The sequence below is a fragment of the Chiroxiphia lanceolata genome, chromosome 5, assembly GCF_009829145.1.
Source record: "Chiroxiphia lanceolata isolate bChiLan1 chromosome 5, bChiLan1.pri, whole genome shotgun sequence".
NCBI lineage: Eukaryota > Metazoa > Chordata > Aves > Passeriformes > Pipridae > Chiroxiphia > Chiroxiphia lanceolata.
The window spans coordinates 73811409-73837257 of NC_045641.1; the positions used below are offsets into that span (position 1 = coordinate 73811409).

Sequence of the window (25849 nt, forward strand, 5' to 3'; positions counted from 1 at the left end):
CCAGGAGGGTTTTTGCACATCATCTTCACCATGGAAAGGTTGTTGAAATAGTGTAATTGGGTGTATGTTTTATGACAGCAGTGCTAAATGCCTGTTAGCAACTGTAGGTAAGTGCTCTTGGATGATTTTAACTTAATTGGGACGAGACTTTATGCTGGGTATGTTCTGTGCAAGTGAGAGCATTCAGCTTTCTTCTCTTGTGAAGCAAAAAAAAATGCAGCCCAGCGTGCAGCTGGTAGAGCCAATGTCTGCAGGGAACAAATGGTCTCTGTAAAAGCTTTCCAGTTAAACAGAATACAAAGCAGAAGTTGCTCTGAAGAAAATCAGTAGCATCAGTTAAGTATTATTCAGTATTGAATAAATAATGTTATTTTAAAAAAAACCCAAACAACAAAAAAACCAAACACCAGCACACACATCCCCTAACATATTTCATTTATCTGGCAGACCAGGAAGAAAAATTAACTTTTGTGTCAATAAGGTATCTATCATCTTAGAAAATCAGTACAGGTGTTGTTATAATAAGACTGCAGTGATTTCCTAGTTTAAAAAGAGGGTGGTTTTGCTTTGCTTCAATACCTGAAGAATTTTCAGAGACCATATATTCTCTGTCATCATTACTTTGTGATGCATCTGATTGCAGTAATCTCAGGTAGTCCAAAATGCTGAAAGCAGTATAAAATGCTGTAAGGTTAAAGCAGAGGGAACAGAAACCTCTGTGGAAAAGAGGGGTGAGCAATGTTAAAATGAGCAAATGTGAATTCAGACTTTGGAATGTTCAGCTAAATATTAAAGCAACAGTTCAGCACTGAAAATAAAAACAGATTTTGAACTAAGTTTAGTCTTAGCAAGTAATTCTCTTAAATGACAGGTTTGTGCTCTGGCAGTTTTCTTAGTGAGTATACACTCCACATAGGAATATTGAATATATTCCTGTAGGAATATAGAGGAATCTCATCCCTGATGAGAGGGGAGGGTACCAGAGGGAATTTTCTGGGTGTAAGAGGGCTGGTATCTCATTCAGGATGGAGGGTTTAAACAAATAACGTTGCTGGGCTTCTTCTGACCTGGAGGCCACTGACCTGGGGCAGCAGCAGCTGTGTCACTGCTCGTGGCCATGAGCCAGTGAGATCACTCAGCACTGACACACACTTGATCACAGCAGTGATAAAAGCTCTTCATTTCCTACTTAGAAGAGCCCTGTTTGTTTGAACCACTCTCAGAAAGGCTCCTGGTTTTGTTTTGGTGGTTTTGAAGTGTAATTTGATGTTCTGTTGCCAGGGGCTCTCTCTCCTTGTCTGGAACAACCCGACCTCCTTTTTCTTTGCAGTGGGCTGACATACTTTTGCCTCTTAGCTACAAATCGAAGCATTTCTTTATAAACAGATAGATCCATTCACCTCTGATGTCCTATCTGCGTGGGTTTATTTCAATTATTAAAAGATTCCTGGTTATAAGTGGGTACGTCTTGAGTGCTGTACTGGAGTCAGTGAAGTTTTATGTGCTGTTTGGGTTGTGTGTGTATGAATTGTTCACCAGTTTGTTTGCTTTCTTGCTCTGAGTTTGTACTCACACATTTTCTCATTGCAACCTCATTAAAAATCAGGTATGAGATCTGATTGATTTTTATGGGTTTTTTCCCCCCCCAGAGGTTGGATAAAATGCTTTTTCCACACTGCCTTGAAGCCAAATATATCTAAGGCTTCATTTCATGAAATGAAAATATCCACTCTGCTAGTTGTGTTGCAGATCAACATTTATGTGTGTTTTTCATGTGAATCCAGGTTATTTTTCATACAGGTACAATCTTCACTTTCAGTGCAAAGTGTCTCATGTGTCTCGTGCCAGCAGAATGCAGTTGACATCCTTGCTGATGATTTAATTTTGCAGAGATGTATAATAACCTGAAATGAAACGGGCAATTTAACCAATTAATGTCTTTCTATGTACTTCTTCAGCTTAATTAAGGCTGCTCTTTATTTTTAATCTCCCCTTTTTCTGCCCCCCGTTTCCCTCACGTATTGACTGCAATGTTAACTTGTGGCATGGAAGGAAGTGCAGGGACTGTTGCTCCCTCTGGATGTGCCTGGGCTGTGTCTGGGATGGGAGTTTGCTGCGTGGGAGTTGATTTTTCCACTGGTGTTTGTATTGTACACACAGATCTCATAGGTGTTAAGTTCCACTCTATGAAGATTTGGAGAGCGTTCCTCCAAAATCCACTTTTTTCCACCAGCAAGAGCACAGGGAAGAACTCCCCCCTGCACAGGAAATCAACATAAAACATCCATTAGGTTTGGCCTGAAACCTCAGAATCATTTGAGAGGTGGTTTTGTAACTTGTATTGATCCCAGCCTTGGTAAGTTCTCACTTGGAGCCTGAAAGCCTTTGCTGTGGGCAACAGGCTGCTGTTTCAGTAAATGCAATTTTTTTTTTTTTCTTCCAAAGAAGCACTATCAATAAAAAATTGTCATCATCATGGCCTTTATGGGCAAACACTGGACAGGGTTATCCTGCTGGGAGGTATAAAGATAAGTATTTGCAGGGAGGAGGTTGTTTTGCTAAAGCTGGGGCAGTAGTTCTGCTGAAGAACAAACCGCTCTGTTGTAAATTTTAGGTTTTCCATGCATTCCAAAATCAGCATAGCAAAGAGTTCACAGCTTTTTAAAGGCAGTGTTATCTGTGAGTTAAGGCAAACATTTCTGGAGCAAGGCAAGACATGCAGCAGTGACCTTTAAAGAAAATTAGAGCTGGTTGGGGAAGAGGTGAGCACCTGAGGAGGAGATCCCAGTGCCTGGTACAGTGAGAACTGTGGGATAAGACTGTGTGGTCACTGCCACTGCAGCAGCTCGACATTAAACTCTGAGTGCAGACAGACCCTTATAAAATCCCTCCTCCAGTGCTGATCACAGGGTGCTTCCTTGTATCCTGCAGTAAAACCGGCTCAGAATCAAAAGCCACTGGCAGGTTTGGGACTTGCCAGGGAAACAGGAAGAGAAGTTGAGGTTATAACCAGTGTCTGAAGCAGGATTTCCACTTATTGAAACTGGTTTCTGAAAGCAGAAAAAATAAACTTTGGTAAGGAATGAGAAAATAGTTTTTGTGTGAGTTTTAGGATACCTTATTGATGAGTGCCTAGAGCAAGAAATCATGCTTAAAAAAATATTAGACTGCAAATACATGGAATATCTATCTGGACAACAATTTATCACATGAGCCCTTAAAGATTTCTGGCCCCATCTTCTGCTTGTGCAGCTCTTAAACTTGACAAAGCGGTTATTTTTATTCCAGTCCAGTCTGGTCTGGGGGCTGAACCCTCAGGAAGCTGGGAAATGAGCAGCAGATTATGTTAAAATCCACAATATATATTCTTTTGTGAGATACTTAAATGATGTGGTAACACATAACGTAATGGGGCTGGAGGAAATTATGGATGTGGAAATTCTGCTCACTAATCTGATGAGGAAACCCTGGTCCAAGCTCCTTGCAGTGCAGGACTTCTGAGATGTAGAAAGCACCTCCTGGTTCTTGGTTACTTTCTGCAGAGGAATGTTTATAAACTTCAGATCTAAAGGCAAATATTTAAAGTAGCTGCAGGTCCTACTCCAAACCTGTCATTACCCCTCAGTTTATTTGCCATTCTCCCGTTGATTTGTAAAACACAACAGAAATAGACTCTGCAACCAAACCTATGGTTCAAATGCAGAAGGAAAACCAAGTTGAAAAACAGGTGAGCAAGCAGTGTTTTCTTGAATCTTTCTTTAGCTGTTGTGTTAAATATTGCTTTCAACAGGGAAAAGAGGTTCCCAGAAGCCATTTGGAAGGGTCTTTCCAGCCCTGGTCATGTGTGCCCTCCACTTCCCTCCTGCTGACACGTGCCCTTGGGTGACTTTGTGCCCAGTCACACTGGAAAGCTTGGGCTGGCTGATTTTGGGTTGGTTTTGTTGGGTTGGGTTTTTTTATTTGCTGCCAAAGTGCCCGTGGAAAAGCAAGGAGCAGCTGGAGGTGAGAGACAAAGGGTGGGCCTTGGTGAGAGAGGGGATGAGCTCGGGTTAAGTCTTGTGAAATTCCACTCTCAGAACAGTGTCTCTGCCATCTTCTGCTCGGGATGTGTCCTCTAGTGCTACTTCTGTGTCAGGTCAAGCGTGAAAACGTGTCCTGTGAGCTGGGTGTGCAGATCCTGAGCCAGGCTGGGTGTGCAGATCCCGAGCCAAGCTGTGCTGCTTTGAATGTGGCTCTTTGTTGGGATGAGGGCTGCTGACAGGGGAGCTGCTTGTGGGAGCATGGCCGAAGGTTGTGCCTGGCTTTAGGGACCCCGAAGCCTCATTAAAATCTCTGGGACCACTTCAGGGGCTTAAACTGAAGGTTTCACAGGATCAGAGCCTAACGGTATAAACTCTTCAGGAGCTGTTTTTAAAGTGTATTCCACAAAACCCTTATCGTGTTCCCGGGTGCTGTAAAATGATAAGTAATAAATTCTCACTGTGGGATGAAGCCCAAGTTTCTGGTTTCGCCTGTTTCTGTGCACACACCATGCTGGTGGCAGCATGGGAGGAGGTGACAATCCCCCTGTGACCTCAGTACCTGTGAGCTTGGCAAACACGCAGCCCATGGCCCCCCTTCTCCTCGACCTTTCCGCCAAGGAGATGCCAAACCTGCCCGGCAACATGCCAGGAGGAGGAGGCAGGCTAGTCCCGCAGAAGGAGCACATGGCTGCGAAATTAGGAGGCAAATCTGAATGTAGCCAGCAAGGACCTGCCACAGTGTGCCCTGGCACACGGCACACGCTGGGCGCTTGCCCTCACCTGCGTCCAACTGTTGCAAAACGTGGAAGGTGTGTAAAAACTTCCTTAAGAAAGGATGTCCTTTGGTGTTTGATCTTTCTTTCAAAGGCTGAGAACTGGCTGTGACGAGACCTGAGGCTTTGCTTTGCTGCGATGTTGGTTGTTTTTTTTTTCCTACCCACTTTCTCTCGGCGCGGTCGCTGCGGTCGTGGCGGTGCCCCGCAGGAGGGCGATGCTCCAGGAGATGCTCCAGGCGACGCTCCAGGCGATGCTCCAGGCGATGCTCCAGGCGATGCTCCAGCCGGGTGCCGGCTCTCGGGGGGTGTGGGGTGTGCTCGGGCATCTCCCCGCCCCCGGCCCCTGGCGGGGTGTCCCTTGTCTGGAAGTGCCTCCCTCGCACTTCCCGGCCGTGGCAGGGCGCTGTGGCCGCCGGCAGCGCTCCCGGTCCGCCCCCAGCTCCGGCTCGCTCTCCCCCGCCTCTGCCGCTCGGCGATCCCCCGCTCCGGGCTGTGCTGGGGCCCGGCAGCCCCCGGCGGGTCGGGCAGGGCAGGGAGGGCTCCCCGGAGAGCCCCAGGCACGGCCCCATGTCCGCACAGCCCCTACGATCCCCGACGCTGCGGCCGCACAGGATGAAGAAAGAGGAGTCGTTCCTGGGCAAGCTCGGCGGGACCCTGGCCAGGAAGAAGAAAGCCAAGGAGGGTGAGCTCGGCGGAGGGGAGGGAGGGACGCGCTTCTCTGTCCCGTCCCGGAGCCCCGCTTTGTTCGGGGCACCGCAGCCCCACCGGGACCGGGGCCTGGCCGGGGGTTCCCGGCGGTGGGGACCGGGATGCCCGGGCGATCCCGGCGCCTGGAAGTGCCCGGTGTGGAGCGGCCATTCATCGGGCTCGGCCGCTCCCACCGCCGCTGCCCGGCCCCCCTTGCACATCCCGCTTGGAAAGGGAACCCCAGCACCCGCTGCGGGATAAACTCCCGCTGATCGGGGAGACCGCCGGCGAGGTTTTATTCCCTGGATCGAGAGTTGAAGGAACGATGAAGTCCCACCTGTGCGTCGTGGCAGGTCCGCTTCATCCATGGGCTCTGTGCCGGTTCTTTGCCCGGAGTTGATTTTCATAACCAGGCACATCCAGCCGAGCCACCTCGCTCTCGAGAGCCGGGATTCCTCGTGGGAATTGCGTTGTCAGGGAGATGCTCCCCCAGCCCCAGAGGCAGCACCCACGTCGGGGGGCTCAGCTCAGCTCCCACTGAGCGCCCACCTGGCACAGCCTGGCGTGGGCACAGCGAGGTGTCCCCAGCGCCACCCGCTCTCCCAGGGGCTGGGCAGGGATAGCACCGCGTGCCTCGAGCTACACGACTTTGTCGCTGCTGGTGTAGACAGGGGGTCGTCTGGCCGCCAGGCTGGATGACGATGGTCCGGCCCGGAATACACAGAGTGTACCTTTCTCCTCCGAGGATGGTGTACACTGTGCTCCTCAGCTTCCCCGACTGGCCACATGCTGGCTTCTGCTGAGAAAATCTTCCTCTGTGTTATCCCCAGGCTCCTGCCATCTGCTAGCTGGAAATCTGGGTGTCCCAGCTGGAAATCTGGGTGTCCCTGCCTCATGGCTTAATGCATTTTTGACTTGCTGGCTTGGTTTTGTTCTCATGTTTGATGGGTGTAGTGCAGGGATGTAATTCAAGTTTCAGCCTCCTTCCAGCTGGCTGCTGAGCACATGTTTTGCCCAGATTGAGTCCATGAACTGCCAGCAGTCTTTATGAGGCAGCTTTTTAATATTTAATAATAAAATATTAGGCCTTGAGACCTGTGAGTTGCTTCCCTTTCCTTCTGCTGGCTGTTTTGGTGTGGCTTACTGGTATTTCCTTCATTATCTATTTTTAATGGAGTTCCTCTGACGTGGCTCTGCTGAGGGGCAGCAGAAGCAGTTGTGCCTTGCTGAGATGATCTCATTTGCTTCTGAAGGAAGATGGTGGAAAAAACTCATCTCCAGCTGGGATGCCGAGCACATGGTCTGAAAGAGAGGATTTCATTCAGAGGTGGCTTCTGAGCTGAAGCAGGTTGGCAGTGTCCCTTAAATGAGACATTTCAGCATCACTAGGTGATGTTTTTGAAATGACTGCTTTCAGTGGGGCCAACCAGACTTTTTGCTGAAGTTTGCCTGTTATTTTACCTACTGGTGTGGCCACGGCTCCTCTTGGCAGTGGAAGGGCTCGTTTTGGTTGCTTAGTGGGGAACCACCTCTGTGGTGATGAAAAGCGTGACAGTCACACTCGTGTCAGGGCGGTGGGCAGGAAACTGAAACGTGTGAGGCAGCTTTTAGTTTGAGTTTTCCTTCCAGTATGAAAACGTGAAGGGAGGAGAGACTCTCTGCAAGCCCGAGGAGCCACTGCTTGGTTGGGTGTGACATCCTGTGGTGTTGCAGGTGGCTGAGCCCCTTCATTGTGAGGGAAAACGGCTTTTTACCCTTTGTGGGGCAGCTCTCAGACTGAAGGTGTCCAGGGAATGGCTGTGGAACTGGAGGGGACCAAAGGATAAGCAGTGATGAGCTGCTGGGTCCAGAAGAGGACCGTGGTTTGTGGTAGGACCTGGGCAGCCACAGGAGCAAATTTCAGGGCTAGAAAATGAACCTTTTTATGTTATGTTTAAGCTCATCCGAGTGCCGTTCCTGGAGCGAGATGACAGACCATGTAGGAGCCCTGTGGTCGGTGTGTCCCGCGTGCTTGGGAACTGCCCTGCCCTTGGGAATTGGAATTCCCTGCCTCCCTCCAGGTTTCTGCTGGTTTTCCCCGAGGGAACCAGCAGAGGTCAGAGCGATCTTCCCAGAGTAAATCCTGCCGTCTCCACAGCGGCAAATGGGAATGCTGCCTGCTCGTTTGCCACAGCCCCAAATGATTCTCGCCTCCTCTGCCTGTGAAAGCAAACCCGCCCGAGGGCTCTTTGTGCGTTCTGTTTGCTTTCCCCGTTGCGTTGCACTCTCACCATCCCAGCTGTATTCACACAAAGACCTTTAACCTGGTCTGTGCGAGAGCTAAACCCCACTTATATTAATCCTTTTCCTTTTTGTGCACAACTTGTGAGCCGTGCAGCTCTCAGGCCCTGAAATTTTCCTTTGCCACTTGATGTGGTTTCCATTTCTTTAATCACAGGTAGGAGCCATGCAATAAATATCCATGATACGGGACTACCAACCCATGAGCAACTAAATTTAAGTGTGGTTTTTTTTTTTTTTTTTTGGCTAACATGCTGCCATGTATTTTTAGAGAGGCTGTATTGGGAAAGGAGGGTTCATTAGGCTTATCAAGGCAGCCAGTGTGAACTCCCACCCTTGCTTTATGAGGGGAGGGTAAGTAAAGTTCAGAAGTACTGGTGATAGACACTGTGGCCGTCTTTGAAATATGTATTTCAGTGTGTAAACAGCTCTTGCTTTAGCAGTGTGATATGGGATCAGGCTGTGTGGGTGTCAGTAGCTGGGGTAGGATCTGGTCAAATTCATCAGTGTTTTAAGTCAAATACATTGCTTAATTGTTTGAGGAAGACTTTGAATTTCTACCTCAAACCTCTGCTTTACACTATTACACCTTAATCTTGTGTTTCTGAATTTTTATGGCTGAACAGACTTTTTAGGCAGCCCTGACTCAACAGAAAGAGCAGGCCCCGTTGCTCCTGGGGAGGCTGTTTTTACCCTGGTTTCCTATGGAAGTGGGAGTGAGTGATCTCACTGTCTGTTTGGCTCCTCCCTTCCTCTTCCTTCCCAGGAATACTTTTAACTCATAGTTTGGCAAAGTGCCCCTGAGACAAAAGTCTTGGTGGTCATTAATGGCTGCAGGTTGTGTCAAAGTGGGTCACTAGTGAGTATAGAACAGTGGAGTCCTGCAGCAGGAAAAGGGGGAGATGAGCTCAACCCTTCTGTGCTACTGGAGAGCCCACATGGGAGAGATTTGGCCAGAGAAAGGCCAGGGGAGAGCACTGCATGGAGATGTGTGTTCTTAACCTTGCAGTCAGTCATGACACACATCCTTAGAAAAGTGGGAAGTGTCATTTCCAGTGCTCTGCGACCACTTGGTTTTTCCTTCTCCTCCTTCTCCCCCTTTTAGGCTGTGGGGAAAATCTGCAAAAATCTAGGTTTGCCTGATGTTACTATGACATGGCTCTGTCTTGGTGTATCTGAGATTTACAGCAGGTTTTAGGAAGAAATTCCTCCCTGTGAGGGTGGGGAGGCCCTGGCACAGGTTGCCCAGAGAAGCTGTGGCTGCCCCATCCCTGGAAGTGTCCAAGGCCAGGTTGGACGGGGCTTGGAGCAACCTGGGCTGGTGGAAGGTGTCCCTGCCCATGGCAGGGGTGTTGGAACAAGATGATCTTAAGTTCCCTTCCAACCCAAACCATTCTGTGATTCTATGATTTTGGGCTTTCAAGGTGTGCCACTTGTTCTCCAAAATCTACTTTAAATACTGTAGGAAAATATAGGGGTGCTGGCAGGGCCCATAGCAGGATACAGTTTGTAAGCTGGATGATCCCTTAGCTTCTTTTCAGACCTTGTGAAGGGCAGTGCTGTGTTTCATCTTCATCTGCAAAAGGAAATTGAAAAAATCTGCCCTTTCCTGTCGGTCAGAGTGATGCTGCTGTGCTGAAATAAAGGAGAGGGTTTGCTGCTTCACTCCCAACCTACTTGAAAAGCTTTGCTTTCCTATGCGAAAGATCTGGGCAGCAGGTGTTTGGCTAAATAAGCTTTCTATTATTGTATTTATGTATGTGTGTGTGTTTATATATATATAGCCTCTATGGAGGATTCAGTGGAATACAACAGACTCGGTTGCTTCGTGTTGTGTCCCAGTGACATGATTGAGGGTGGGCACAGGGGTGAGGAAACTGCTCCAGGGAAGAGCCATTTACTTGTGCCTGAGGAAATCAATAGAAGAGGGGAACAAGGGAGAGAGAGATGACAGTGCTGCTGGGGGCAGGATTATTGCAACAGCAGCTGAATAGTGGGAAAGTTTTGCCCCTATCAGGGGAGGTTACAGAGCTGTTCTCGGGGTGTGTGGGTCAGTGTAACAGAGATGTTGTGGCTGCACAACGTTCACTGTTGCAGTTGCCTGTGGGCACAACCAGCTCGGTAAATGGCTTGATAGGGGTGTGTTTCTCAAGGTTTTTCTCCCAGAGAAAGGTGGCAGGTGCTCCCTCTGTTTTGCAGGGAGAAAAGGGGGATAGTCAGGAAGTGATTTGTTCAAGGTCATCTGGCAACCATTGGCAAAGCCAGGGAAAGAATCCATATATTTCCTGGGTTGTCTCTGGTGCCATGTTCTTAGGCAAAGGTGCTGCATAATCTGCCTGTTTCCCACAGCTCCACACACTCTAAAACCCGCCTCCAGATGGTTCAGGTGGGGCTGCTTGTACTACTGCCCGAGTCACTTGGGCTTTCTGGAGGGAAGAACATGGGGAATGAGATCAACAGCGGGATTAAACTGGAGGAGACTTCATGACAAATCTGTCTCTCGCAGACCCTTGAGGTGCAACCTGAAATAAGCTTCAGCTGGTTGCTTCTCACTGTCTCCTGACCTGACACTCAGTGTATTTTTAAGTATTTAAAAATATTGGTGTCAGTGCTCACCTTCTTCTTAATTTATTTTCCATACTTATGGTGTGTGGCAGTGAATTCTTAGGCAGATGGAGAGACAAATACAAAGTGTGTGGGGTGTAATTCTGTGGTCCTGCTTCACACAAGTACATTTGCTGCAGTCTGAGAGGGTACTGGACTGAGGAGGTGTGTTTGTGCTTTGTGATGTGCTACTGCTGCTGAAATACTCAAACAGAAGATGAGGTGGGTGCTGGTTAAGCAGAATTACTTGCCCTTTAAGAAAGGAATTTTCATGTAATTACATTGAAGCTGCATGCTGCCCCAGATATGTGCATGTATCTGTAGAAAGCATGTGCAAACATATGCAGATTCATATTTCAAGTTCAGTTTGTTATCCTTTCTACCACTAACTTAAACAGACCTAAATTTCCAGTTGGAACCGTACAGCCTAATTGCTGTTTCCACTGAAGGGCTCAGGTCCCTCTGACCAGGTCTGGTTTCAGTCTTGCTAGAGCAGTGCCGGCTTGGGTTCTGACTCTGTTCCCAGCTGTCCTGGGAATGTAGTTTGTGTCAGGGTCTCAAGTGAGAGGAACTTCACATGCACAGGAATGATCCTTTTAACAGAATAATAGAGCCCACATTTTCCTCCCGTAGCTGCAGCTAGGCTGGGCTGGTTCAGCCAGCACAGCTTTAGGCACAGTCTCCTGGTGAGACAGGAGACTTTTGAACTACAGCTGGAAGTTTTCCTCTCCGACAGGATGCAGCAAGACCCATAAAATAGCTCCACAGCTCTTCAGCAGTGCATTGAAGAAAGTGACCTGCTTTCATTTAAGAAAAACATTCAAAAGTTGTTTTATTTCCAGAGTTGCAATCATTAAAATAAGAGTCACTGTAAGAACAGTTATGTTCCATCATAAAACCTTAGCGAGGTGGTTATCAACAAGTCCAGTTTTCCAAAACCAGATTACCAGTCCTTTTCTCCTTGAAGTCTACCCTTATTTCAAAGCAGTTGTTCAGTGATACATGTTTTAATTTCTTCTAGAGGGTTTATTTATTATGATACCTCGGGAGGGACTTCTAGGAGCAGGCAGCTGGCTGGTTCTGCTTCAGGGAGTGTGTAGGTGAGCCCTGTGAGACTCTGGAGAGCTGCACATGGATGTGATAGGAGTGGAGGGAGCTGCAAAGTCACAGCTCATGGAAAGTCATGAAGGAGGGATTCTTGATCTCACTGGTGGATCTGTGCAGGGAGATCAGTCTGTGTTCTGCAGTGCATTGTCATTAATACATTAATCACACTGATTAACGTGCCTGTGTTTGTAAGAGTTGGGATATTTAGATCACTTCATTAATATAAATAAATGCATCCTGCTAGTTTGCACACTGGCAATACAGAGGTACAGAAGATTGGGTATAGTTATGCATAACAGTGCTAAATGCCTTTTTATGTACTTCAAGAGCTGTTACAGGCCAGCTGATCTGAGAACAGATGAAGCTGGTGGAGTTTTGAGCTTTGATGTTCATAGATTTGGTAGATTAGCTGGCAAGCTCCTTCCATTGCAAAAGCGTGTCAGAACAACTTGCTGCTGAGGGATCCAGGGCTACGTGGTCTGAGGCAAACCCAGCACCAGGCAGAGTCTGCTGGTTGCAGGAGTTGGTGTTTCAGCAGTTCCAGCTTTGCTGTTCAGCTGGGAAGGAAATTGTACCTTGTGCATGCAGGTGTCATGGCCACAGATTCCAGTTGGGAGCTGTGGAAGTGCCAGCACGGCTGGTACTTCAGAGCTGCCCATGTGGGATTTGGATGCCAAATGACACGTGTCAGAAGGAGGAGTTTCCTGCCTCACCTGTAACATCCCCTCTCTGTGATTCTTGTCCCCCTTGCTGCTGCTGGCAATGCAGGATGCTCTGGGTGTGCCTTCTCAACCCTGAGTCTTGTTCTCTTCTCAGCCCTCGAGCTCCTCTCAGTCATTTCAGGAGACCTGGAGGACAGCAAGGAAGGAGGAAGGGAAACCCTGTTTCCCAAAGGCTTCTCCTTGTGCTGACCTGTGCTCATTAGAGCAGTCATGACTTCAGCACACCTCCAGGTTCTATGAGCTAACAGGACCTGGGTATTTTTGTTGCAGGAGCCAACCACTTGAAGGTCATCCAGGTTGGATCTCAGGAAAAGGTTCTTCCCCCAGAGGGTGGTTGGGCACTGACCAGGCTCCCCAGGGCAGTGGGCACAGCACCAAGGCTGCCAGAGCTCCAGGAGGGTTTGGACAACGCTGTCAGGGACAGGGTGGGATTGTTGGGAATGGTCCTGTGCAGGGCCAGGAGTTGGACTGGATGATCCTTGTGGGTCCCTTCCAGCTCAGGATATTCTGTGATTCTGTGGTGGCTGTGGTGCACCTGCCCCTGATGGTTGTCACAGGATGTGTTGGCACCTCTGCCCTGGGCTGAGGGAAGTGTGGTGAGAGGAGGGAAGAAGGGAAGGAGGGGCACTGTGATCAGTGGCAGAGCACTGCTCTTCAAGGGGTTCTTCCAGGCTGCCTTCAGGAGGAGTTCCTGGCTCTGGATCTGCAGGACAGGCTGCTTGGTGGTGGGGAATTCCATCCCCACCAGCACAGGAGAGGGGGGTCTAAACCAGCAGTTCTGTGTGAGCAACAGTGACCCCCGTTTGTCTTTGGTGGGGGGCAGAGCATGGAGGGAGTGGGAACAGGAGCCTCTGTGTTGCACAGCTGATGGGCCAAGTGATCTCTCCAGGGTGAGGCACATTCTGCCCAGGTACAGATTTCCTAATTTGTACTATTCTGTTGGCCAAATAGAAAGCTGCAGCCCATAACTGGTGGCTTCTGCTGTGCATGTCTGGCTTAACTGGGAAGGTATTGTGGCTGACACGTGTGGATTTGTAATTTGAATCTGCTCAAGTCTTGCTCTGAAAACCAGATGTGGAGAGAACAAGCACACCTGGCAGCATGTGCTGGCTGAGAGCAGTGGCTCTGTGCACTTTGGGCCCTTCAATCACTGTCACTTCATACATTGTCACAATGAAGTTCTAATTATAACCCCTGTACCCATGATTTGTTTCCATGCACTCTCTGCAGACCACTCTCCACAGCCCTTAGGCTGATAGGGGAGGCCATGGGATGGGATTCTGCTTTTGGCTTTGCTCGTGGTGAGCAAACTGGGAATTGAGTTTTGCCTCTCCAAGTCAGAAGAGGTTTCTTTACAATCCCCAAGACCTGTCTGGCAAACGGATAAAGCTCTTATAAAATCTCTTTTCAATGTATGCTGCTTTTTGGTTATAAAACCAGCAAGTTGTTCTGGCTCCTGGAATCCCAGTTCCTTCTTTAGGACTTCTTTAATTGCGTGGTTGAACCATAATGAAATCCACTGAAAAAAAGAAACAGTGCATTTTCCATTATAGCTGCCATATGGTCTTCTTGCTAATTTTTAATTAGCTGAGATGGTTTCATGCACATTTTATTTGCAGTGAGGAAGGAGACTGAGAACTGGCTGAGGAGATGTCTGTATGGAGGCATGGTATCTTTTTTACTGTCTCTAAATAGAAAAATGTGTAATCCTCAGAAAGTGTTGTCCCACTAGGTCTGCTTGGCAGATGTATGTATGTGTGCTATTAAACGGATGCAGACACTTCTGTCATGTTAAAATAGAATAGTGTTGTTTGCTCCCTGGCTTTCCTAGTCCAGCAGATGGATTTGGAGGCTTTGCAAAACTGACTGGATTTTCTTCAGAAATGACAGAATAGGAGAAAGTACCAGGACATCCAGGCTTGTATTTGCTGCTTAACATTCTCCCTCAGGAGTAGGGTTATAAAACTGATCCTCGGGATTACTGTTTGCCTTCTTCCCTGTGCATGGCTCCCAGTGTTGTTACGGGGAATTGGTTCCATTGGAAAATTAGGCAGGGTGCAAGAAATGGCTTCTTTGCCTCAGTCTTTAGTGATGGACTTGGCAGTGCTGGGTTAATGGTAGGACTCGGTGATTTTAGAGGTCTTTTCAAACCTAAAAGATTCCGTTATTCTAAGTGGAGAGTCAAGACCCCTGGCAGACCAAATCTATAATGTTAATATTCTGCTAAAGACTGAGGCAAAGAAGGCATTAAGTACTTCAGCCTTTTCCTCAGGCTTTTTCACTGTGTGTTTCATCCCATCCAGTAAAGGGTGGAGATTTTCCTCAGCCCTCCTTTTGTTGCTGATGCACTTACAGAAACATTTATTATTTACCTTTGTGGCAGTAGCCAGGTGAAATTCCAGTTGGGCTCTGGCCCTTCTGATTTTCTCCCTGCTTAACCTCATGGCATCCTTGCAGTCCTCCTGAGGTGCCTGCCCTGCTTCCAGCTTGCTGTTGTCACAAGCAGCAAGTCCAGCTTGGCACCTTCCCTAGTTGGCTCCCTCTCCAGTTTTCTTCCACACACCCCAGGAACCTCCTGGACTGTTTCCTCTGTGTTGTGTTTCCAGCAGACATCTGGTGAGTTGAAGTGCCCCACATGAACAAAGGCCAGTGGTTGTGAGACTTCTCCTAGAGGCTTATGGAATATTTCATCTGCCTCTTCATCCTGGCTGGGTGGTCTAAAACAGACTCCCACCAGGATATCTGCCTTGTTGGCCTTCCCCCTGAACCTTGCCCATGAACTTTGTCACCATCATTAAGCTCTACATAATCCAAACACTCTCTAACCTACAGGGCAACCTCACCCCCTCTCCTTCCTTCCTCTTATCCCTCTCTCTTTCAGGGATCCTTGCTAATTCCTGTGCAAGGATCCTTTTCCCCCTTTGAGACGGGGCACCCCGCGTGTGTCACGTAAACTGACCCGTGATCGAAAAAAATCCCAAATTCTGCTTATGACACCAGACTCAGAGCCAGGTATTGACCTACTGGCTCTTCCTGTTACTCCCCTCATCATTCTCTGCAACTGGAAGGGTAGGTAATTAAATTAGCTAATTAAATAAGCACATGTAATGGAGCCCTGGCATTGGGAAACTGGATTTTAATTGTCATGCTCCAAATGGCCCTGCTGTGCCAGAAGCAAAGCAGATGCCTGTGTGGCAGATCTGATGCTGTCTGCCACACAAACTGATGTGGTTTTATTTTTGCATGTGGAAGGGAAGAAGCAATCATGACTCACCTTATCTCATGCAGCAAGCTGGACCTTGGTAGGGCCTTTCCACTGCTGCCTGAGATAACTGGATGCTTGCTTTTCCTCTGCTCACACAGGTTCAGACTAAGAAATTCCCTCTTAAGTGCTTACAAATGTGCCTGAAGAGACTCCTGTCTTGGAAACACTCCCTTGTAGTGCAGCAGTGCAGCTGTAGCTGCATTAACACAGTGAGGGGCCATAGTTTAAACCATCTCCTTGGACCCTCAGTGTCATTGAGTTTTGTATCAGTTTAGGAAATTAAACTGTGGTGGGTGTTGCTCTGCTGATAGCAGTAGTGAGAGGATTTAGAAGGCTAGGGAGCTCTGCTAGACCTGGGCATGACTCTTGACACTAAAGGTGTTTGTTTTATGCTGCTTTTCCAGCTGTTTATTTCTGACCCCTCAGTTCCTGTCATTTGCGTGTTAACAAACAGTTCACAGGTACCAACATTTACCAAGCGGAGGGGAGAGAAAGCAGCTGTAAACTGAAACAAATGAGGTTCAGTCTGGGCAAAGGGGGGAATTTTTCGTGCTGGGGACTGTGAAGCGGTGGGACAGGATGCCAGGAGCCTCTGGAATTCTTAGAGGTTTTAAGATGTGATGTGATAAAACCCTGAGTAACTCAGTCTGGTCTCAGGGCTGACCCTGCCATGAGGAGGAGGTTCAGCTGGAGACCCCTGAGGTCATTTCCACACTGAATTGCCCACTGATCTTTATGTGGCTCCCTGGCATCTTAGACCCTCCAAAGGCTGGAGTCAGGACATTTCTGAGACAGCGTGAAGTCTGTGGTTTGATGATTTATGAGCATGGGAATGCAACATTGTGCAGTGGGACTGTGCTTCTCACCACAGTGCTTTGACTTGAGGTGCTAGTAAGAGTACAGTATTTTTTTCTCTCTTTTTTGCCTGTCTAACCTTTCAGTGAGGAGAGATTCTGTGGATTCCACTGTGCTGCTGCTCTGGCTGCTTCTCTAGTGAGGGCGAGTCGGAGAGGCTGTGGAGTTAGAAAGCTGTTTTGGGATTCACCAGTAACTGAGCTTGAAAGCCTTTGAGGTGTCTAGCACCACTGAGACCCCACCTTTACTAGCTCATAGGACCTGGTATTACCAGTGCAAAGGCTTAAAAGGAGACCACAGAAAAGGCAGTACTGCAAATCCTGTAAAACTTCGGGGTGCTGACTAAGTCAGGGAATAATAACAGCTACAGGGCTTTTTGATACCTCATGAAATGTAATGTTTGCTCGTGCTTTGGACTTGTTTTGATTTGATTTTTGGCTGGCTGTTGTTTCATAATTGCATTTTGATAGCCCTTGAGGGCTGTGTTTGGGAGACTGGACTGGAATGGCATCTGGAGGCTCGGGCTCCACTCATCCCACGTAGTGTTCAGCAGCCCCATTAGGACATGTTGGTGTCTACTTCTGACTTAAACCTGGCAGAGTTAAACATCAAAGTGCTTTCATGGCAGCCACTATCTTCCCTGTACCTTCCCCTCGTGGACTGGCTTTTATCTGACTGGGGGCTCTGAGTTCCAGACTTTCTTGTACTGTGAGGTCTGCAGTGCTTATCTCTGCAGTGCTTGTCTTGGCAGGCTCCTCTGGGGCTCAAAGCAGCTAGTGAAATAATTTTCCCCATATGACATGTCTGGAAAGCATTGAGAAAACTCCTTGCATGAGCAACTGCAGTGTATGGTCCATTGAAAACTGTTGAGTGTGTTTAGATTAAAGCTTCTACTCTGGAGCACGGCCTGTCCCTCCATTGGTCCTGTGCTCAGCTGAACAGGAAAATAGTATTTACCAGCAAACTTTCAACTGCAAATACAGTTGCTGTATGTGAGCGTTTTTCAGGGTTTTCCTTGTCTTTCTGGGTGACATTTGGGCCACTGCAGTGACTGGGCACATGCACTTCTTGTGGTCTGCAGAATCACTTATCGCTGCTTTGTTCTTCCTGTAGAATCATGTTGCACAAGCAGAAAAGTTGCTTTCTTAGAAATGCCAAGTCATAGCTGGTGGTGTCCTCTCTATTTGCCTGAAGTTTGCCTGCCAGACTCTGCCCTGTCAGCTGGAGAAGACTTCCTATTACTGCTCGTGCTCACCTGCCATCCCTGCCTTCAGAAGTGAGTCTCCTGGCGTCCCTCTCCCTTGGGGATTTGCTTGGACTGCACCCATTAAATATGGATATCTTAGGTAGTGAGTTGATTCTGGTTTCTGAAGTTGCTCTTAAAGGTCGAAGGAGTCTGGTGCTTGGCACCTTGTGGAAATGAGCCTGCTTCATTTGGGATCCTAGACTGAGTTCCTGGGCCACATGGATGTGCTGTTCCCTGTCTGCTTGTGCCCCTCAGCTTCAGATGTGGGAGTACACAAAAACCTTGAAGACTGTATATAGAATACAGTATTTCATGGAGAATTGATGGCAGTAAGTTTAAAATGCCTTGCAGGTTTTCTGCAGTGGGTGGATTCAGGCTTGAAGTCCCCTTCAGTCCTTTCCTTTTCTTGTCAGACTTTTTCTTTCCCTCTGTTCTCACGTGTCAGATTTGACTCCACATACTTCTTTCAGTTGGAGTTGTCCTGGTGCTCCTGTGGTGTGTTTGGGAGAATGTGACTGTCCACTGTTGCTTTGTGGGAATAAATGACCCTTGCCTGGCGTGTTGGGAGGGAATCGTAACCAGGGGGAGGCTGAGAAAGTGTATTTTCTCCATTTTCAAGTAGAACTTGGGGGGCAGAGGGAGAAGTGCAGCTTTCCCTAGTTGCTTTTAGGGTTCTCTTGAGCTGCACTTCTTACCTGGCTTTTTCCAGCCAAAAAACTTCAGGATTGAAGCAATCTGTTTACGAATTCAGGACAAAGCAAGTGCCAAAGGTATGCTCAGTTCATGTCCTGGAGTGTAAAAGCTGTAGAGTTGTGGTGTGTGTTATTTTAGTGCTTTGGAGGGCTGGGTAAGGGGTAAATATCCCCACCTCTCACTTTTGTAGGTGTAACATTATAAGTAGTTTGTGGACACTTATTTCTGCTGGTTGGGGGTGTTTGGGGTTTCTTTGATGGCTTTTTTTCCTTCCCCAGCATCAGTGTTTGTGTGTCTACACAGTGAAAATTAACTTTCTACTGTTTTCCTTTCTTCCCTGGTTAGTTTTCAGGCACACTGTCTCCCCCACTCTGTGCCATAATGTGGCTTCTGCAACCACCAGTGCCATTAAAAGGGAGGGGGTGAGTGGCAGCTGGGGACTGAGGTGAAGTCTGGAGTGTCCCTTTGCTGGCAGCGTGGATCCCTCCCTGCCTGATGAACAGCTATGGCCTGAGGCAATAATGAAAGAAATGAGAAACAGGGAATTACAGCAAAATGGTGAATCCCAAGTTTGACTTTTAGCTTTAGTTCCATAGCTCTCTGTATTACAGCCCTTTCCTAAAAGTTGCCTTTTGCTCTACTTTTCCCTTTTTTTAGGTATTTCTGTTTCTTCAGGTAGTCATGAGTGCTTTGTCTGTCTACTGAGGCATATAAATAATTTCCTTTATTACCACAGTTCTACTTTGAATGCAGTCCCTTGATACAGTGCCTTTATGTGGATTTGGTCAAGTCCTTACCTTTGATCTGCCTGAGATTATTAATTCTCTATTATAATTAATGGAAGCTTTGTGTTTCTCCTGCAGTCTCTGTTAAAAGATCTCAGAGCCTTTTGTACATGTGATTAGTAATGCAGGAGCACACTGGTGAGTTGTGTGTGTGTGGTTTGTCTCTAGAAGAGAATCTCAGTGTAGCAGCATATTCGGGGCTGGTTTTTCCTTTAAAAATGCCAGGTTTTGTAAAGTTTCCGTTTGTTAAGTGTTCCTGGAAGGCTTTTGAGTTTCGAAGATGACTTTTCCTGAAAGAGTCTTAGCTGTCAGATGGAAATTCTGGGTGTGTTGGTCTGTGGCAGGCAAACAGAAGAGCAGGTTAAGAAACACTGCAGGGTCTTTACTCACCAAGGACCTGTTGCCTTCTGGTCTGACACTTCCCATGGGAAGTGGGAGCTCCAGCTGATATTTTATGCAAGGTCTGGCTGCTTCATGAGGGGGATTTGTCCTGTGTCCACATCTCTCCTGAGATGTGAGTGAAGGAGGGTCGTGTCACTGGTCTGAAAGGGGTAGGAAGGGTCTGGCTTTCTGTTTTGGGAATGCTTAGCTGAACTCTTAGGATATGAGCTGTAGGCAGGTGAGTCACTGTCTGGAAAAGTGCAGCTGGTCATGGTTTTGTCTCTGGGAATAGCAGGGAAACTTGGGAAGCAGTGAGACTTTGGGGGATGAAGAGAACTTCCCATGCAGGCACGTTTCCCATTCTGTGCTGCTCCACCAAAGAGGGTGACAAACTTACTTGAGCAGATCATCTGTAGTGGAGCCAAGGGTGACAAAGCAGTCTGATAGCTCCCAAAATTCAGGTTTAATCATGAGATGAGAGTGCATCATATAAAATCTCGGCACTGTTGAATGAGAAGGAGAGCACTACGTACAGAAACTCATGATCATTGTCACAACAGCTGCTGCTTTCTGTGGGGTGGGATCCAGCCTTGCAGTCAAAAATAACCAGATCTAAAATTAAGTAGCATTTACCGTCTGTTTTTGTGAGACACAGAGGCTTGAGGTCAGTTTTTTAATAACAAGGCAGTGGATGGCAAAGACTTAAGTGAACTCTGCTGTTCTTTTAAAATTACACTAAGATTATTAATAGTGAAGGTAGGAAGGATCAAACTGTTGATATCAGCTTGCTTTCTTTTAAAAAGGAGAAAGCAGGGATGTCTTTTCTTTTTATAGCACTCCTGCTGACTTTAAAGGCCATTTCCTGAACTGGGGGAAGTCCTTGACAGCTCTGGTGGCATTTCCAACTTTGTTCAGCTAATTCCTTCTGTTGTGTGCAGTTTGTGTGCAATCCCATGCTCTGAGACAGCCTGCCTGGCTTACAGATGTAGTGCTTTATAGCATGTGTATGTGATCTGCTCATTCTGTTAATTTGTTTGAAAGGCCAGCACAGCTTCCAGTGTGACTAAACCATGTTTGACTGCTGACACTGCCAGGAGATTGTCAAAACATCTGAGAGCTGCCAGGAGCCCTTGCTGCTTTCCTGGGGGCCGGTAGAGAAGCGACCTTTTCCATGTGAATTTAAATTCCTAGTTGGAAATGTAATTCTAGTGGAAAATGTGGGTTTTTTTCTTAAAGCCTTGGCCACTTGCCCATCCTTTTGTTACATTTGGATTTTGGTAGTGCTGGCTGATGGCGTGCTGAAATGGCTCAGGGGGCTGGTGCTGCCTGGTGATTGAGGATCTGCTCAGAGAGGAGATCTCCAGACAGAAGGGAGGGAGGGTCTGCAGACACCTTGGGGAAATCATGGCTAATTCTGCCAGATACCTTTCCAAGGCATCATCTTTCAGTGCCTGTAGTTACACCTGACTTGCCCTGTGTAAGTTCCCAGCTCAGTCATTTAGATCATTAGGCCGTGACCATTTTGTAGAGTCTGCGTTGTGGGTCATGGTGAGGGCAAACCCTTGTCATGGGCAGGAGAGCATTCCCTGGATGCTGGGGCTGCTCCTTTCAGTTCTGAGGGACTCCTCTGCCATGACATTACCAGCAGGACCAGACAAACCCACCAGGGGCAACAGATGCTGGAAAGGTTTTGCTGGGGACCGTCCTTGACTAAGTGATGCTGCTTCAACCTGTACTCAGCTTCCTTCCCCTCCCTGCTTCCCTTTGCTGCAGGTTTCCTCTGACAGATCTGTGAGATGGAATGATCAGGCTTTAGAGAAAAGTGTTTTACACCAGTCTCAGTTAGAGAGCAAGGGACTGTACCAGCATAACAGGGGAAGATGTTCCCCGTGGGGAGGGGAAGGGGAAGAGAAGGAGCCCTGTGAATGGGCAGGTGGAGTGTGGGCAAGGAGCAGTAATAGCTCATGTGGGACCTGCCCTGACTAAAACCTGTTGTGCAAGCTCTGCTCTACCAGTCAAATGCCCTCTTGCATAGATAAACCTCCCAGCAGAGCCACTGTTGCCAGTACAAAGTCGAGGAGGAATAATGCCCATAGTATTTTACAGTACCTTTGGGTTGGTGAAAGCAGGGGCTGAAAGCCATTGTTTGTTGTAAATATGCATTAAAATACTGATCAGGGTCTTCTCAGAAATGAACCTGTTGCTCCATCCTGACTATTATTTTAACTGCCTCCCCTTGCTCATTTGTGGGCTCTCTGTTCTTTTTCCAGCGCTGTGGCTCAGTTTCCTTTTCCTGCTTCTGTTCCTTTGCTCAGCAGTGATAAGTGAATACTGGGGGGGGAGTGAGCAGGGAAAAAGCCCTCAACGTTTGTTCAAGTGCAGAGTGAAAGAGTTCTGGAGTGCAGCAGATGGAGAGTAAGTACCCTGGCAGGTTCACATCCCTGTGTGCAGTTGCTTCTCTGTGTGCTGGTGTTGCTCTGTGAACCTGTGTGTTCCTGGGGCAACCTGTGGGAAACCCAACCCCAGAGGGTGGAAATTACTCTCTTGGGAAGCTCCTTGCAGAGAAAACACCACCTTTGAGGTGCCTGCTTAAGAGCCAAGGCAGGTGCTTGGCTATCAGTGGGACAGGGAGGGATTCCTGGCTGGCAGTCCATGGCCAAGTGCTGTGTCCTGCTGGCCCCCCTTCCCCCCAGCAGCTGGGAGCCTCTCTCAGTGCCTCCTCCTGTGTCACCGTGCCCAAATTAGCAGAGCTTTGGCACTCTGGGGGTGGCAGTCCCTGTTATCCAGTTGCTGCCATTCCATCAGTGTCCAGGCATCCCGTGTGCTTCCCCTGTGACCTGCCTGTGCTGCCGGGGCCGGGATGGCCGGACTGCTGTGCAAGAGGCGCAGAAAAGGAGGTAGGAAGGTTCCCTTTGTGGCAGGAATCTCTCCACGAGCTGTCTGTGCAGGGTCTGTGCAAGCAGTTCTCCCTGGGCAGCACGTTTTGGGAGGTTATTTCTGCTGAAAGAGCTCTGCTTTGCCAGCAGCAACAGGAAAGGATGTTTTGGTCCTATGGGATCTGGCCCAGCCTTGCTGGATCTGAAGGCAGCCACGGGGGTTATATGTGGCTCATCCTGAGGGATGAGGGGGCTTAATACACAAAATTGCATTCATGTTTTCTTTCAGTTCAGTAAATTGCTCAGAAACAAGGACTTCTTGTTGAGTAGAGATAGTTTTTCTATTAAGATATAAGAGCAGGGGTATCACCTTGATTGAACTTCTGTGAATAAAACTAGTTTAGCTGCATTTTAAAAGTATTCTGGCTTGAAATGAGTGCATCATTTTGTTCATATAGCATAGAGTGGAGGCACATACCCACTGCCCAGAGGAACTTAGCAGCTCTCTTGTGCATTTGCACAGCATTAGGGATGATGATGCCCTGAACTTACTGAACACTTGGCATTCTCAGAATAACAGCCCTGCTGTAATAATGAAAAGAGAGTTTATCCAGAAACAAGGCTGGTACTTCCAAAATAAGCCTGGGCATTTATAGTCCTAGCAGGGTTTAAAAAAAATCTTAACTTATTCAGTTCCCACATGAATTTTCTTGTGCCTCATGGTGACTGTGTCCCTGTTGGCATCACAGTGTAGGAGCTGTTGGGGTGAGAAAGCTCTGGTTGGGTGTCCTGGGTAAGGCTGTTAGAGCTGATTTCATCTGTTGCATGAGGCCTCTTTGCTCCCTGACTGTTTTTTGGTTGTAGAGTTTTTCAAGAAAATGAGAATGAGTGCAGAAAAGGGGTAATTGAGAATTTCTTTAATAACGTGTTTAATCAGGAGGTTAAGTAGCCTGCAGACGTTGCGTTCTATTTGTAATTGTTCTCACTGCAGAAGGTACAGCACAAAGAGCTGGCAGCCCCCTTTCCCTCATGAACCATGGTTCATAAACCATCAAAACCTCTCAAAATGTGAGGCTAGTGTTTGTTGCTTGCAGAACATGAGGACAAAATGTCATAATTGAGGATTTTAGTGATGCTCAGTGTCATTCTGTGAACCAGAACTAAGTATCCTCTTTGGGGCTGCAATTAAGAAACAGGTAACTTGCTTTAAGCACCTGTTTCAGTTCTCTGTGAGAGAAGGAGTGGGGATTGCAGCGTGTTCTTCTTCCCTGTCCTCCTCTGTGGCAGTAGGATCCCTGTGTTTTCCAGGAAAAAAGCGAGTCCTCATGCAGGATTTTGTACCTTTGCAGGCTGCATGCCTGTGGTTTGATTTTCCAGTGGGAAGGGGGAATAATGACTGCTCTGGAAAGAAGAGCTTGCTGGGATACTCTCACTATTAGTTAACTGTTCCTCCCTTTTTTTTTTTCCTGAGAAAAGTTTGTCTAGCAAACCTTATTTATTTGGAAGTCCTTGCTTTTCCCTGAAGAGAGTTTGGGACGTGGCCCCTCCCAAAGGAGACTGCAATACCACAAATGCTGCCACAAATGATTTTAGCCCATCCTAACACAGAACTGTCTTTGTATCTCCTATTTCACATGCATCTATTTCAGTGTCTTGGCTTATAATAAACGTTATCTGGATTTAGGGGGAGATGTGCCTTGGTGGGTGTAAAAGTGTTCCAGCATTGCTGCTGCTTTTCTTACTGTAAAGCTCTGTGAAGATACTAAAGACCAGTTCTTGTCCTCAAGTTCATTTCCTCCCATGTGGCAGGATGTAGGGAAGCATTTTAGTAGCCATTCTGTTTATGAAGAGTACTTTCCTGACTTTCCCAAATGAGAGTTGCAGGTTTAGGACAAAAGCTTGAAATAAAAAGTTTCAGATTTGTGCTCACCAGATCGTGGTACATCTGGTTTTATCCTGTGGAAATGCTGGAGTTAAATACATTTTCACCCTGATTTTGGTAGGTCTTCCTGGGAGTCTCTGGGGCTTTGATAGGGCCCCTTCCTTGGGGAGAAACAAGCACCCTGGGCTTGTTCTTACCACAGGATTGGGTTTCTTGCAAGAAATTTCCAGCCAGTGGTGTGGTAGCTCTGTTTAATGGGAAGCTATAAAAGGATGTTCCTTTGATTTTATTTTCCACTGTGGCTGCAGTTCTTCATGCCATAAACTGTGGTCCTGTTTTGAAATGGATCTACCAGATGTTTTCTTTTACTATGAGTACTCCAGTCCACCAACTTTATATTTATTATACTCTTTCTCTCTGGTTTTTTCCCCTCTGTTCAGTGAGTGACCTCCAAGAAGAAGGTAAAAATGCTATCAATGCACCAATGAACCCAAGCACCGTGGACATCCATCCAGAAGATACACTATTAGGTAAAGTTTTCATGCTACAGACCTTGACTAAGGTACTTTATGGACTCTCTCCCGTGTCCATCCCCATTCCACCTCTCTGAGTCCCCACAAGAGCAACAGCATAATTTAACAGCAAAAAGTGTTTAAAACTTGTTGTCTCCCCTGGCCACATGTCTCTTGATCTACAGAATTAGTTGAAGCAAGCTGTCATGGAGACAAATAATTTAATTAAAACCAGAAAAGTGTTAGTCATTTGGATTTTCTGATTAGGAGAGTAGGAGGAAATGCAAAGTACTTTTCTTCTGAGGCGTGGGCGAAGTGTTGACTGCTCTGTGTGTGTGTGTGTGTGTCTGTCAGGGGTACCTCCAGTGATTTCTTCTGGATGCCACTAGGGCTGTGTGTGAGTTTAGAAGATGCAGGACCACTCCTGAAGGCTTGTCATGCAGAGACATGATCACTGGTGAACCTCAACCTGAGTTTTCTGGTGAATCATGTGTGGGTCAAACACTGTTCAGGGTTAACAGTATTTTGGGTGTGTAGTGGGTGTCACTTCCCTGTGATAGAATGCTTGACTCATCCTAGGCAGTAATGGGGAAGTAAAGGATCAGGGGGTAAAAAAGCAGCAAAAGAGTTTTTCATAGGTTTGTGGGAATTTTTCAGTGTTCAGATAGCAGGGCCTTGCTTTTTTAATAACGATTAGGGGCCCTGGAAAATACTGAACCCAAATGTGTAGGTGAAGTCTGAGACAACCAGTTAGATGGTATAGTCAGTCTGGAATGTCATGTTTCCCATGTTACAGCGGAAAGTCTGGCACTGCCATAGGAAGTCACTTTAGGCTGGTCGTGGTCAGAATTTAAAATGTGGCAATGGTCTGACCAGTGGTGATACCAACACCCTCCTTTGTTGTCATGGTAGAAGGAGCTGAGAAATCAATAGGAAAATAAGACATCATATGGCCTGTCTACACTCAGTTAAAGATAAATCCATGGGGTCCATAAATAATAATTTAGCTGAAGAGACATGGATCTCTCTGGAAAGCTGTGCCACTGCCACCCGTCCTTGTGTTCCTCTTGTGCAGTGCCACTGAAAGGAGCAGCTCTAACCTGGATCACAGCTCCCACTTGGCTACTCAGGGAGCTAAAATGAAGGGCTCAGGGAG

General features: G+C 47.4%; 1 protein-coding gene across 4 annotated transcripts in view; it reads left to right on the plus strand.

Annotated features, from left to right (window-relative positions):
- Nucleotides 1-5288: 5288 nt before the first annotated feature.
- The window catches only part of PARVB (parvin beta), a 50668-nt gene continuing 30107 nt past the window's right edge, over nucleotides 5289-25849 (plus strand). The window contains exons 1-2 of one of the 4 annotated variants that reach the window (XM_032688915.1): nucleotides 5289-5480; nucleotides 24622-24711. In XM_032688915.1, the coding sequence (XP_032544806.1) occupies nucleotides 5366-5480; nucleotides 24622-24711 (205 nt within the window). In that variant the 5' untranslated portion in view covers nucleotides 5289-5365. Of the gene's footprint in view, nucleotides 5481-8551; nucleotides 8625-17514; nucleotides 17595-22232; nucleotides 22321-24621; nucleotides 24712-25849 lie in introns of those variants that run through there. The other 3 variants (XM_032688918.1, XM_032688917.1, XM_032688916.1) reach the window with 3 other exon arrangements.